Below are 16004 nucleotides of genomic sequence, written 5' to 3' on the forward strand. Positions count from 1 at the left end.
GACCACACCCCTTCTCATTACAGAGATGCACATCACCTAATATGCTTAATTGGTAGTAGGCTTTCGAGCCTATACAGCTTGGAGTAAGACAACATGCACGAAGAGGATGATGTGGACAAAATACTCATTTGCCTAATAATTCTGCACTCCCTGTACAGCATTCCCAATCTCACGCTCTCTCATTTCTCCAGTTTAAAAAAATGACAACAATCAGCAAGACAATTTGTCATCCTCACTTGTTGGAGAACTTTGGATGGTTATGAGCATGCGCCTATTTACATCTGGATTGCTAACATTTTCTTTCCTTGAAATAATATGACTTTAAATCATTGTGTGAAAATTTGCCACCTACTTGACTTTACCTGTATATTAGTCGAATAAAATGTCAAATATACAGTCACAAGTGTTTTAGTTGTAATTCTTAGTCAGCTGAAAAGTTAATGTAATCTGTATAATCATTATTAATTATTATTATTAATCATTATTAATCTAATCATTAGTATACCTCATCATGTTCCAAATCAGAGTGAAAACTGTGTTGCAATTTGCTCAAACTACTGACATAAAAGTTCAATGCAATAAAAAAATTACTGGACTTTTCAAATTCAAGGTTAACTTACAGCTATTGAATAATTCTGATAAGCGAAGACATTCATTCATTGTCAGTGAATGTGGGTTATGGTGCTAAGCCTCAATATTCAGACACCCATGTCCCGCAGAGAGGACGAGGGGGGCTGGAGCGAGTCTCGAAGTCACATTGCTCATTTAAGCGCACACCTCAGGAGACCAAACTTACCCCTTCTGGTCAGAGCGGCCTCTCAGTTGAGGTGAACTTGTTTAACAGCCTCATCTCCACAGCGCAAAGGGCCTATGCTGGACGAGGGGAATGGCTCAAACACCTGCTCACACGCAACTCCGAGCTGTCACATACAGTTAGGCTCACGCGACCGAGCGCGTCTCCCCTCCGTTCACTGACACCGTGCTGCGGATTTGGCGGCCGCCCTCGCGCCTCAACAAAGGCCCGGGCCTCCCCTGTTTGTCTCGACAATTTCAGTGAGCTTATGCACATCTCTCACACACGCGCTCGCGTGCGCGCAAGTCTTTGAGCTCCAGGGGCTACAGCCACGGGCCGGCCACGCGCGAGCCGAAGCGCGTCAACAGGAATTGGATGGGAGTGGGAAGAGGAGGAGCTTTAACGTGAAGGTTAAAACCCGGAGCCCCCTCAGAGTGACCCGCACTGAGAGGCTGAGCAGCTCCGCACAAGGAGACGCCACTGAACTTCAGCGCTGCTTGATGGACGGTGTGACCGAGCTGTGATCCGTGGAGAAAGGACAAATATCATCTGACAGACTTCCTGAGGCGGTCCCGGGACAAATCAGCACTGGTATGTTTCATAGCGCAGCCGAGAGAGACTCTGCGGGTCTCACATGTGAGTGAGTCAGTGTGGACACACTGTTTACACGTAATTTACATTTTAATGTATCTTACAGGCAACTTGCTTTCAGTTTAGAGTACCAGATTTTTTTGGCACAGGGATTTTATTTTGAACTAAAGCAAGTGCACGTAAAGTCAACAAGAAATTAATATATCTAATGAAAAAAGTACAAAAGGCTTATCTTAATATACTTCAGCAATAACTGCTTAGACACGCAATTTGTGGGGAGACATTAATATTTCTGCCTTTGAAAATGTCTATTTGAATTCAGACTGAGCCCTCTGTCAGGCTACTGATCTGCGGGATGTCGATCTTTCATTTAATCCCATGGTCGTTGCTTCATCCACGGAGTAAATCCTGTGATGGCCCAGATTAAAGTCCTGTCGGTGACTTGCTGGGGCATTACCAGTTCACAAGTTGACCGGGATTACCCAAAGAACAAGGGAAGGGGAGAAGACGGGTAAAGCAGATAATACATATAGGGGAAATTCATGTAGCTATAAAGGCATTAAAAGCCATCACCTCTCTCTGCAGATGTAATGTTTGGCCAATCAGAAGTACATGAGGCTGAGAAGCGCGCATCAGGAACTGTCCGGTGCTGAAACCGTCGGCCCGTTTGAGGACTTATTTGTGCAAAAATAATGGTTTTAAAGGTTATTGATGTTTATTCCTTGTGACTTAAGACTTGTATTCACTAACCCCAGGTTACCACGGCCATCAGACCCCTTAATTCACCCCTTAACCTTCCCCAACCTTAACATCGTAGAATCTTTCTGGGAAGTAAGTTAAGTTATGTTTCTAGATGAAAAGAACAGGAAAAGTATTTTTTCGCTAATCGAAAGATCTTACAGCAAAGAGAAGCAAACAGTGACAGAAAGACACTAGATTTGTATACTTGCTTTTATACTTAATTTCTTTCATTTAATTTGCAAACTTTTGATTTTTTATTTCCACTTCCGTTGGTGAGGTTTAGGAACCAAATAGTGTTGGTTAGGTTTAGGAGATTATGCTAAAATATCCTTGAACAGTATTAACCACCTGCTACATTTTGTAGTCATACATGATTAAAACAACAGTCAGAAATTAGTAACATTAGTGGCAATGTCATTACAAAATTATTTTATGATGCATTAAAAACATGATCCAGAAGAGATTACATGTTCCTTGAAAAACAAACGATAATACTGATGAGCATTTGTAGGAGGTGGGGCTGTTAATTATGGCTAACACACCTTTATTATGAAGCCAGGAAAGATAAACTGCTGATCACCTGCTGATTTATGAAGAGCTGTTTAATCCACTGGAACACTTATAATCTGAGACAGGTCCAGAATCACCAAGTTCAGTCCAAACAAAAGCTGCTAAGTATTCCTCTTTAGTGGTGCTAAAAAAAATTAAATAAATAAAATAAAAGTTAAAAGGAGCAAATTCACATGTGAAAAGGCTCTGATCAAAATATTACAGAAATAAATATATTTCAGTGCATTATAAATTATTCAGAATTAAGGTAATACTTATGTAGGATGACCTCAGTGACCAATAACCTAAAATATACATTCCAGTTTAATGCAATACTTTCAACAGCACATGACTATAGGAAAAAACCCCAATATTTTGTATTATCATATGTTTAGGATAAACAGATAACATTCGTAGAATTTCAAAACAAATCCTAGTGTAAGTACAGTCACTGTATGTATTACAGTACTCATGTTGAATGCATTGCTTTATATAAAAGAAGAAGCTGGAAACCAACAACAACGAATTTGACAATGATGAATCTGAGGTCTAATAAACAATACTGTCTGCTATTATTACAGCATGTGTGTCACAAAGATGTTCTTTATTCTCTATTTTTTGGCAGATTGCTATGATGATAAAGCCATATGTTAGACAAGGGGAGGGTGAGGAGGTCGTCAGCCCTCTGCAGTGGATGGACGGAGACATGAGCTCACCTGATGGGGATCCATCGGCCCCATCGCACAGCTACAGAACAGGTGACATGATCCAACAGGCCAGAGAGATGGGGAGTGAGGATGCAGAGGAAGATGAGGAGGACAGAGAGGAAGGACCAGAGGATGAATCAAAACGACGAGGGCCTAAGAGAAAGAGGATGACCAAGGCCCGGCAGGAGCGTTTCCGTGCGAGGCGAATAAAAGCGAATGCCAGGGAGCGCTCGCGTATGCACGGCCTAAATGATGCACTTGAAAACCTGCGCAGCATCATGCCCTGTCACTCCAAAACACAGAAGCTGTCCAAGATCGAGACGTTACGGCTGGCCCGCAACTACATCTGTGCTCTGTCTGAGGCTCTGGAGGGGGGCCTGTCCACAGAAAGCAGGGCTTTCATGGAAACGCTGTGTAAGGGACTGTCACAGCCCACGACCAACCTGGTTGCCGGCTGCTTACAGATGGGACCAGCTCCGGGTCCTGGGATGAGGCCTGAAGACAGACATGGAGGTCGGCCACCACCTACACTTGGTGGCATGGTGAGCTACTCCTCTCCAGGACTGCCAAGTCCCCCATATGGCACATTTGACTCAGCTCACCTGCTTCACTTGAGGGCGATGAAGGGAAGACCCTATGAGAATCACTCACCAAACGAGTACAACGCTGGTGGCGTGGGAACCCCTCCATATGATGGCCCGCCTACACCACCTCTCAGCATCAGTAGCAACCTGGTGCCCAAACAGGAGCCTTCACCTCATTACCCACCTTCCCACCGCTACTCTCCCACCCCTGTGGAGCAGGTGCTGTATCATACACAGACCGGATATGATGTACACTTAGAGGGGCCATATGACTCCTATCATCCACCGCACATGCCCCCCCGACAGATTACATCTGTCTACAGAGACTGAGGGGGATCGGGAGCGTCGGTTCCACATCAGCCTTCAGTACGACTTGAAGGATGGAGTCCCGTCCTTCACAAACACTCAGGCTGATTTAAAGAAGCTGGCTCTCTCTCAGTAGACAGACTGGTAGTCAAGCACTGTAGAATAGTTTGTTTTTTAACACTTGTGGAACATTTGCACAGTAGAGTAGCACTACTCAGCATTGCTAGTATTAGAAAATATTTGACTTAAACCAATAAATTGTTTTCCAAAACTCATTTACCAAATGATATAAGGACATAGCAGGCTGCTGCTGTCCAGCTTCCCGGGTACTGTAAAATAAGCACTTCTAATTAAGCTTTGGTAACACCAGATATTATTCCACATAAAGTATTTTTAATTTATTCGTTAATTTAAGATAGTGTAAATTATTTTTTTTCTGATGTGTGTGTTTTTGTTTTTTTTGTTTTTATTTGTACATATTTGTAGTCCAAGCTTTTCTTTGTCACTTAGACTCATCCATCTACCGTAATAGCTTATCCTTGTTTTGTGTCCAGTTTTTTGTTCCATTATATTCAAGTTTCACACTTGAAACCATTCATTTGTGGGGATCAAGCTGATCTTCTGTGAGTAATGACCGAAGAGAGAGATATTTGTTTGTTTGTCTTTATTTTAAATTTTCTGTAATGTGGAGGTTTGCAAAGGGGATCGCGGAGAAGCAAAAATTGTAATTCTCAGGTTAAAATTGTAAAGAAACTGCAACATATGACTGTTTTTCTTTTCAGTCTTGTTTCCTTTGGGACAATTGATGTTATTAAAATACTGAAAGTTCAATTAAGTCTGTTTTTTCTTTTGTTTACTACTTGATGAAATGTTTTATTTTTAAGCATATATATTCATCAGAATCCATCGTTTAAACACTACCAACATTAACACGCCTTGTTTACTTGCTACTTTGTTTCTCATTTTTCTCTCCAGATCTCTGTGGTTTAGCGGCACTAATCCCCGGTGCCGTCTTTTAATGAAGGACAAATGTGCGAGGCAGGATTGCAAGATAAAGATTTATGATTAACATGGCTGCCCGCCTTCTTAGGCTTTCTACTTCTCTGACATTGCGTTGGCATAATCCTGCCCTGACATCCACCCAGGCCGCAACTTAACACTTGTATTATACACATGTAATAAATACATTTCCTTACAGCTCTTATATTATTGACGTTTCGTGTTCACACACAAACATTCAAAAAACATTTGAAATGCCGGAATCAAATTTTAAAAGCCTGGAAATAAACAGCCAGAGTGAGAAAATGATGAAGATAAAAGCAAAAACAAGAGAGACCTGATTTGACAGCAGCCAGTCTTGCTTTATAGTCCTTGCTGGTCACTTTAAGGGCCACCCACTGAGAGGTCAGGGAGAGGGGTCAAGAGGTCATGGGTCAGTGGTGGGAATGGTCACTGAAGGAACACTGGTGACCAGTTTCTTCATCACGTTGCCGGTCATCTTTCTGCGTGTTTCTGCCCTGCCTTCATCTTTTCATTCAGAGCAGCGAGCGTTAAGTATGACGTTAGAGGTTATATTATGGCTGAAATGCTCCTAATCCCGATAAACACGCTGATGAACATCCCACGCTTGACCTGCACTGGGAAAAAATATATCGCTTTGTTTTCACAAGGATTAGTATAAGCCTGTGCGTGTATTTGTAATGCATTTGCACTACTAACCAGGAAAACCAGGGACTAACTTTGAGGGGGCAGGATGAATAACAAATAGCAGGACATCTCTCTGCTTGTTGGAGACACAGACGATCCCCAGACAATTAACATGCGGAGTGTTCCTACATGATAAATGATGGACGGCTGATCGACCAGCGTCTTGAAAAAGAAAAAGAAAAAAAAAAGTTTTGTGATTTAAAAAGGACACTTCTGCACACAGGAGAAAGAAAGGACTGCATTCACCCTTAACCTTTTGACCTTTGACCCCTCTGACATTTAATATCAACGATGCCTTTTATTGAATAAATGCAGAAACTGTTCACAGTGCCTCATTTACATGTGATGTTTTGAATAATTTCCCAATTATGTCAATTTTCCCAAAGGAAACTTGCAGCTTGGCAACATTTATATGAAAAAATTAGACAAATGCAACAATTCAAGCACAGTTTAAATCAAGCGCCATCAAGTCTTAGTAGTTAGAAAAGGGTTTCAGTCATATTTATGAAACCAATAAAGTTTTAAGAACAATAAGTGTATATATTTGTGTCACTCTAACATCATATGGAACAGTAGCTTCCTGCTGCCTGAATATAAGTACCAAATTATCTAAAGAATACGTGCTCACTTATGTGAATCCACAGTTTGTGCGTCTGTGAGAGAGACGCACAAACTGTGGACCACCATCCACCTCACGTGTGGATGGTGGTTGTGTTATTTGGGATGAAACAGTATTAAGCAGCTGATCAGAGCTCAGTGTCTGAATGGTGTCATTTACTCGTTAATCCAGAGGAGAGAGGGGCAGTCAGTGCAGCAGCTCCTCTTCTCCATTTGATGCGCAACAGTATGCAGCTGCAGCGCTTACTCAGCTCAGCATCTAATGCACGGTTAAACAGATCCTGTTTTGGAAGAATTTGAAGAAAAATGAGTCTTCTGTTGTGAATATGCTCATTTTTATTTGTGTTTTATTAATTATTATTATGTTAGATGACAAGAGGTCAGAACAAAATCTATAATGAAGGAGGGAGGAATCTCACTGCCACCTAGTGGTAGAAGTTCATTCCTGCAATATATGTATCAGCTGCCTGAGATATAAGCATTTGGCCACTAGGTGTCAACATTACACAACTTCTACAGTCTTGGTCTTGACTGAAGTCTGTAAAGCATACTGTATTAATAAAAATACAACAACTGTTTGACAAAGACACATTTGGCATCGAGTGACTGGCATTCGTTTACAATGAAAACCCCTCAGACTAAATACGATGGAGATGAGATAATTTCTCAAATACTTCCTTTGCGATGACTGTGAAGGTAGACACATAACAAAAGAGACATTTGGTGAGAACTCCTCTGCTAAACACAGTGAGCCAGCAGAGTGAGCAGGGAGTGGGAATAGAATTAACCTATTTACAAGTAAACTGGTTGATGGAGTGTGTTTGGATGAGAATAATCAGGCTAATGAAGATACCTGGGGACTCTGCTCTATCAGAGAACTGCATGCTGTCCTCTCCATCCAGCAAGTGATCATATCAGAGTCTAATTATTTACCGTGAAAGGACATGAAAACGGATTAATCAAGGAAATCTGACTGATTAAATCTTCAAAGCCAGCACTGAAGTGCATCGGCTATTAGGGAAGAAGGTTGTGGTCGGGGCTTTTATCCTTGAGAGGGGAAAATGAATGATCAAAAAAAGAAAAAAAAGAGAAAGACAGTGCTCTTCAGGACTGTTGGCACACTGAGTAAAGGAGAGGAAAGAAACACAAAAAAATGGCTAGAAAAACAACACAGCTGGCACGATTTGAAGAAAAAGTGTTTTTTGATGCTTTTTAAAATGCTTTTTGGTAAACTTACCTTTGATTTTATGTGATAAGATTTTCAGAGTTAATGAGGCAAACAATGTGTTTTGTTTCTGATGAAAGTGGAAGCTAAATATAGAAACAAACACACTATTTGATTAGTTAGATAATTAAAGCACTCCCAGATGGCAGTAGTCTCTCGTAGCAGGACAATGCACACGTCAAAGAAAAATCTCAGGAACACCAGAAGGAACATCACTGCGAGCCTTATAGCACTGAGCTGGTCTCCAAATTCCTGAGAATGTGATATGATTAAGCATATTTAGGACTCAGTGGAATAAGACTGGAGCCCTACAACCCACAGCCCACTGGACCTGTATAACGTACTACCAGCATCCTGGTGTCAGACCTGATAGGACGGCGCCATGAGGGCTCACAGGTCAGAGCAGGTTTAAGAAGATAATGTTAACTTGTACAGCTGACTGGTGGACACATTATAAAGTGTTTTCAACCAGTTTTTAAAGATTTACCTTTGCATGCCATATATAAAAATTTCAAGAAATACTTCATATTTGTTTAACAATAAATATGTACAGATACAAATACAGTACAAATTTGTCAGACCATCTGCCACAAAAACAAGAAAACAAACATTTTTTAAATCTGAAACTCATTTAAAACTAAACATTGTGTTGTTAGTTTTAGGTTATGTTGTTATGTTATTCAAAAATATAATTTTAATTAAAACACTTAATTGCATTACTGCAATTATCATTACAGAAACATAAAAGCTGATTTAGGTATTTACCAAATCTGTTCATTTAGGGCATCTGTGGCATTAATTTGTGTTTACATATAAAACTATAATTGAGGTATATATTTATACTAGTATAGTTTACTAATTATAATTTTGCACTTTTACCTAAGAAAGAATCTTTTTTTAATTAATCTTAAATGGATAAGTTCTACTTGTAATTGAGTATTTTTACTGTCTCCTGTATTTATTTAAGTTTATAAATATTTTTTAAGCCGAATTAAAATGAATTTGTGTCAGTATAGTTCCAGTGGTCAGTGGTGTGGGAGAGAGGTTAGCCAAACCACATCTTTCTGCTCAAGTAAAAGTTTGTGGATTGAAGAAGAAGTTGCGTCAAACTAACCTGCTGCACACATGAAAGGAGAACAAAGACGTGAGCAAACACTGAAAATCCATATATAGATCACTGAGGGAGGAATGCAATGCACTGCATTACTCTGCAGGATGTTACGGTGAGCCATCTTATAAAGGTTTTATGACAGAGAGAGATTAGTTAAAGAGCAAAGGACAGGGCAGTCAGAAAATGTGTGCTTGTTTTACTCACGTTGTGAGGACGTACATTTGTTTACATAGTCATATTGTGGGGACCTTGAGTGCATTTATTGATAGCATATTATAAGTCGTTAAACTGTAGAAAGGGGACGCGGTTTAAAGGTTAGCATTAAGTAAGTGGTGGTTATGGTTAGGGTAAGTAACCAGGAAATGAACATAATGTCCTCTGAAGTGATGTAAACTCAACTTTGTGTGTGTGTGTGTGTGTGTGTGTGTGTTGTGTGTGTGTGTGTAACTGTATCTCCTGATGAAATGTGCTTACTGCTCCAGTTTGTCGTCCTTCCTAACTGTCCCTCAACCTAACCCCTTATCTGGCATGGTGCCAGAAGCTGTTGGTGTGTTGCTTTGTCCGTAATAAACATGCAAATGAAATAAAAGTGAATATGTCTGCCTTAAATTAAACTGGGATATAAGTTTACATGAGCACATCCTTAGAAGAGTTATAAAGTGACCGTGCCAAGACTGACTGGACGCTACCATTAAGGCTTTTACAGCTTGCATTAAACACTTGGTGTTTTTAAATGGCCTGTCTCATTTACACAAGAGCACTTCACACACTCAGTGTCTTTAAACTGTTCACATCATTTTAATAGACTGTAGTTAGCCACGCATTTATTCCCCATATTCCTCAGGTGACTACTTGGAGCGCACAAGGCAGACTAGAGCTCAGGCCGTTTAGCGTATCAGAATTAGACTGACATTTACTCGATATTGGGCCATGCGTCAATCTCACCTCAGCCCTTGCCTCCTTCTGCTCCACCTAATACTCCCCTACCTCTCCAAAATGACACTCGCAAGCACATTTAGGACATCCGATCTGAATCTACACCTTAACTGGCAGAAAGCAGGAAGCAACATGGTAGCGCACAGGAGTCCCACAGTATCATGTTTGTAAATTTTGTGTGACTATCTTCATCCCGCAGCCATCCACATTTAATTTCACCATCTCAGCTATACCAGTGCTTCGCTTTAGATGTTTCAGTAGGTGAGAAATGGAACTGGGTGGCAGAGAGGCTGAGAGTGTTTTGGATTTGCAGTGGATCAGCATTTTAAAGAAGGCCACCTAGTGTAAAATTTACCTCCTGATGTTCGGTGCGTGATGTGAGTGAAAAAACAGAGTGTGGCACCAGGAGGCTGATGTCCTCAGGAAGTTGCACAAGTGGAGACAATCAGTGCTTTGTCATCCCCACTATACCTCAGTGATTACTGACAAATCCGAACTTTTAATATCCTGATTAAAAGTTTGGAATGATAGAGACGGGAGAAAAAAAGAAACATTAAAACTGAAGTGCACCAGTTAAACTGGTCATTATTCAGTATTTAAAGCTGCACCAGTTAATGTTTTGATAAAAATGTTGATATAACCTGATTTTGCAGCTGTTTCTGTTCACTTCTTGCCACTCTGACTGGATTATTTCCAGTAGATACTGATGGGTGTTTTCAGCTCTGATGAATTCAGAGTTGATACTCTGGCAGCTACAATTAATTCCTGCACAATCAAAGGACACAAGCAAAGCTAAAACAGAGCTTTTCCACAGTGTGTCTTCTGTGCTGTCTCCCTCCCCTCACCCCCAACGGCAAATGGCTGCCCCTCCCTGAGCCTGATTTCTTCCTGTTAAAAGGGCGTTTTTCCTTCCCACTGCCGCCAAGTGCTTGCTCATAGTGAGTTGGCTGGTTGTTTGGGTTTTTCTCTCTGCTATAGTAGGCTCTTGAACTGAGCTGAATTGAATTAAACTGAATTAAAAGAGAAACCAAATGAATGAATGTATTATGGTGGTATCGCACAGTCATACACTATATATAAAAGATGGAAGTTGCTATAGTTTTTTATTATGTTTTTGAAAACTTAACTTGATTGTTAACTTTTTTTTCCCCAAACCACATGTTGTAAGTAAAGTTGTTGGACTTTTCTATTGCACTCTTGTGTCTGTATCATTCTGTTCTGTCTGTTGTTGCACTGCCTCTGTTTTGTTTGTTTGTTTGTTTGGGGTTTTTTTTTTGTGGGGGGGGTTTGCAATTTTTGCGATTTTTCCCAACTTTCACTTTATGTAGTGCTGTGCTGATTGTCTGTTATATGTTAAATGTAGCATCATGATCTTGGAGGAATGTTGTACTGTGCCATTTCGCATGGCTGAAATGACAATAAAGCCACTTGACGTCACTTAACTTGACAATCACACCACTTTTTGCAGCTAGAGGAGTCGCCCCCTGCTGGCTGTCAGTAAGAATCCATGATTAAGACACTACCCCACACTTTGGTTTCAGTTTCAGCAGTCTGTCTTTAGAACAGCTTTTTAATGGCCCTTTTAAGTGAACAGACTGTCACTAAATGCAGATTTAAGATAATTTGCACAAAATCATTTATGGATAAAATGGCAACTTAAATGCCTGCTTACTGACTGAAATAAATATAAAACGAGATTATTCAATATACTGATCTAAAGCATTTAATAGGGGTCTCACTTTTGCAAAAGTGCCCAAATTGAGGGCTGTTCAAAGATAATGATGTGAAGCTAAAATGTTGTAAATCTTCATAAAGTTTCTAGCAACTTAAATTCTTACATATTGTCCATCTGTAATATATATAAGCCTTTCTGACACATTTGCCAAACTGAAATTCTTCAGCTTGTGGATAACAGGGATTGAACCGATAAGCAGAATCATCAAGCACATGTGGACAGAGCAGGATTTGAGCAAAGGGTTTTGACGATTGTGTAAATAACTCAGGCTTTGCTCATAACTCATTATAACAACCCGGTCATTCAACAAATGAGCGAACGAACCCTGTGGGGCAGAGCCATTTGTGTGGGAACCTGTTTCAAGATCAAACAAGCAAAAAGAATACACAGTTTATCTGTCCATAAGCCATCTGTTTCATCCACCAATTACACTTCCCTTTGCTTCACCATGTCAACAACTTCTTTCAAGTTTCAGTGACTTTCCACCATCTTCAAAACACACACACACAGTCCTTATTCCCTCTGATCTGCCATCCGTTGCTGGGTCTCCCCTCCTCTCTCCTGCCCCTCCTTTTCCGTACACACACTCCCTCTCTGCCTGTATCTCCCTCCTTCCACAGTTGTCCTCACATATTAGGTTCCCCAGTCCTAAGAAGCAGAATTAGCCACTGGAATCTTGTGCACTTGTTTCCTTCACTCCCGGCAAAGAGGTGACAGCATGAAAGGAAAACACAGAGAAAATACAGACAGACACAGAGTATTAGAAGCTTTTTGAAACGAAGAGGATAAAGAGAGCGAGAGAACCGAAGATGAAGAAGCTGAACATCAAGATGCTTGTAGTTTGATGCAGCCACACTGTGGGCATGTGGCTGTCTGCACCGAGCATTTCCCTCTTCACTCCCCAGCTGACTGTTGCCAGTTCTGCGCTCACGACGCTGAGTGTTTATTTATTTATATTTCTACAATAATGTGAGCATACTTTTTTTTATTCCACTCAAAGAGGACGGCATCTCTGTGGTACTTTACGCTGGCTGACACACTGACCTCCGGACTCTCTACTTCTCAAAGGAGCTGGATCACATTGAGCATCGCGAAGTGCAGAAGCAACCAATGTGGGGCTCAGGTAAGATCATAACAGACTACTGAGCAATGCAAAAACACCCACCAGCCTGAGTTTGCTTCCTTTGATCAGCTTAAGAAGAACTGAGAGGCTGGGTAAGCCGGGATCCCCTCATTACTGCAATATTCTGAGCAGAAATAAAGAGCGAGTGACAGTGGCTACACGAGGCTTTGAAGGTTTCTCTCTTTGATGAAAGTTAGGCCAGTCTCCTGCAAACATCAGCACGTAGGGTCAGATAAGACTTTGCACTCACACTTGGTGTGACCCTTTACACACTTCACTGATATGATGCAGGAAATGGATGATGGAAGAAGGAAGGTGCATAGAAGGAGGAGAAAGAAAGAGAGCAACCTTTGGTGTGAATAGATAGAACAGAACTTTTGTTTTCCCTGACATTCTTAAACAAATTGATAAGCAGAACGGAAAAGCTTGTGGACACACAAAAGATATCAGTAATGTTTGTTATAAAAGTGAAGGCTAGTCACAGCTAGAGCTGTGTGGGGGTAATTCCTGTGTGCCCAATGTCAGCATATTCTGATTCTGATTCTTCATATATACAGCAGTAGTAATAAACAGAATCTAAAGCACTCTGGCGTCTCGGTTAATAGCATGTGAAGTATAAGACACCAGTTTTTGGGTGCTTACATAGAGGGAACTGATTGCACATCTGGCCTCTGCTCACATTATCCTTAGTTGAATCCCCATTACCTTCCATCATAGTTATTCCAAGTATTTGTCTTAATCTGGTTAAAAATGTAGTAAGTGCAAATGAAATTATTTGTTTATGATCACATAAAAAATGCTTTAATAACACTAAAATATTAACATATATAATTTGCCCCTTCCCCATCAGAGGGCACTGTAATGTACAACACACGTGCTGATGAAGTGCCCTGTACCCCTTTACTCTACACAGACCTGTGTTTAGTCCAGTGTGTGTCCTTGTGTGTGCCTGTTTGTGTGTATTTATATACAGTGCATGTTAGTCATTTAGTTAATTCAAGCCCATTTTAACCTCCACGGTGCAGTAAATTCAGTAGATCTTCTCTCATCACGTCAGAGCAGAAATACACTTTACATTATACAGCTTTATAACTAAGCGTAGCTCAAGTTAGTATGTAGCTCATATGTAGAACAAAAAAAACAAACAAACAAAAAGACACTTATGCTGAGTGTGACATAATTTGCATTTACTTCATCTGCATCGTCTGTTTGGCACAATAGCCTGTATTGGGTTACGTATACGTTAAGTATATGCTTATGGCTATTCTAATGTTATCTGAGGAGGACTGGCACAACACTTCAGGCCTCACCGCTAAAGATTAAACCTAAATTGGACTTTTTGACAAATCTGTCGATACAGTCATGGCCACCCGGGACAGTATGCAGTACACAGGACTACTGAATGAACAGTATGCAACTAAACACTGATCAAAACTTTAATACTTTATTCTAAACATAATGGGAGCCGTACGAGTCGTGTAAAAGACTAAGTACACCCTTCCTGCTACTATAGAAATTCACAGGGTAAGTAGAAGCTGATCAAACTTCATTAACTGATCATCAGCAAGTGTGAGCACCTCCATACAAGTTGGTACTAAGGCAGTTTGCTGGTTTGCCACAATGCTACAATCCCACAATCTTCCCAGGATTGGACATCCCAGGAAACTCACCCCATGGTCAGACTGTGTTATGCTCAGAGAAACAGCACAAAACCCAAGAGCCACACCTCAGACTCTACAGGTTAAAGCTAAACCTTCACTGAAACTGGTTCATGCAACAGAAGAATGATGCCAAGCACAGCAACAAATGTTACAACACAAAGGCTGAAAAAGAGAAAAACCAAGGAGCTGCAACAGTCCAGTCATATGCCAGACTTAGAGTCCAACAGGTGCATAAATGAATGCCTGGAAACTTCATTGAAATGACGCAGCACTGTAAAGAAAAGTGGGCCAGAATTCCTCCACAACGACGTGACAGACTGATAAAATTATACAGAAAACAAAGTTATTGCTGCTAAAAGTGGTTCTACAAGCTACTGAATCATGGAGTGACTCCTGTGAAAACTTTCTTCATAAATGTACAAGAAATATTTGAATAATGATTAAAAATTACTTTAAATAATCCGTTTGAGTTGTCATTAAATCCACTGTATAATTGATCAATTCAGCAAAGATATTCTTTCACACTGACAGAACTTTTTGTTCTCCGAAAACCAGAAAGGCTCTTCATTAAGTAAACAAGGCAAAGACTTAGCATAAATCCCCAAGGACACACACATGCACAGACACACACATACACAGACGAGATGGTTCGTCACATGAGCTCTGAGGTCCGATTTCATTTTCCCATGGTGACATCCATTAAAGTCATGCTGTGTCTGACCCTCCACCCTCAGACAGCCATATTAGCACCTGGCCCATTGGCCACAACAATACACCTGCCTGCATTATTCAGGCTGACTCTACTAATGAGGAAACCTTTACACACACACACACACACACACACACACACACACACACACACACACACACACACACACACACACACACACACACACACACAAACTCTACCCTGGGTTCAAGCAAACTTAAACACAAACAGACTGACACGCAGCATTATTTGACTTACTTTAGGATGACTGTTTAATTATGTAAAAATGGACCAGATCGTGTTGCCTAAAGCCCGAACAAAAGAGTTCATGTGACAGCCCGATCTTGTGAGAAAGTGTTTGACGAAGGCTCGCACATCCATTAGCACAGCATACACCTTAAACTCATTGTTCTGGTAAATGTTGGTATAGGAGTGCGTGCAGTGAGCTTAGTATTTAAGCTCATTCAGCACTCTCTGCCACTGCCTGTCAAACAGCTGTCAGCTCCCTCCTTCATCCTGCTGTTTCACCATATCTTCCACATTTCCTCACCTTACACTTTCATCCCCGAGTCAGTCTGCATTAACCTCAATTTCTCCTCCCCTCCCCACAATGCTTCATCGAGTCTCTCAAGCTGTCAGTCTCTACTGCGCCTCTGCGCCTGCTCCTCTTTTTGTCTCTTCGCACACTTGTCTGCAACAACACCGTGAACTCGGTCAGCATTTTCAAAAATGTACTGCTGATTTTTGTGTATACAGCTAACAGACAACAGACAGGTAGAGGGAGAGAGCAGAGGAAAATCTCAGGAGGAAATTGTCAGAGCACAAAGACATATTTCAGATTTCAGATGTTGTCGATGAGAGTGAAAGTGAGACGAGGAGGTGTGTGTGTGTGTGTGTGTGTGTGTGTG

General features: G+C 40.9%; 2 protein-coding genes across 3 annotated transcripts in view; both read left to right on the forward strand.

The window, feature by feature from the left end:
• Nucleotides 1–16004, forward strand: part of LOC102299903 (neuronal acetylcholine receptor subunit alpha-7) — a 53534-nt gene that overhangs the window by 36157 nt on the left and 1373 nt on the right. The gene's annotated exons all lie outside the window — the stretch shown is intronic.
• Nucleotides 1195–5114, forward strand: LOC102299283 (neurogenic differentiation factor 4). The gene is made up of 2 exons (XM_005930446.3): nucleotides 1195–1384; nucleotides 3300–5114. Exon 2 carries the CDS (start codon nucleotides 3306–3308, stop codon nucleotides 4293–4295), a length of 990 nt encoding a protein of 329 aa, XP_005930508.1. The 5' UTR covers nucleotides 1195–1384; nucleotides 3300–3305; the 3' UTR covers nucleotides 4296–5114.

The sequence above is a fragment of the Haplochromis burtoni genome, unplaced genomic scaffold, assembly GCF_018398535.1.
Source record: "Haplochromis burtoni strain Fernald_Lab_line unplaced genomic scaffold, NCSU_Asbu1 Contig_129, whole genome shotgun sequence".
NCBI classification, from domain to species: Eukaryota; Metazoa; Chordata; class Actinopteri; order Cichliformes; family Cichlidae; genus Haplochromis; species Haplochromis burtoni.

Excerpts from the sequence above, each read along its gene's own strand:
- LOC102299283 (XM_005930446.3), top strand. The coding sequence starts at position 3,306 with ATGATGATAAAGCCATATGTTAGACAAGGGGAGGGTGAGGAGGTCGTC.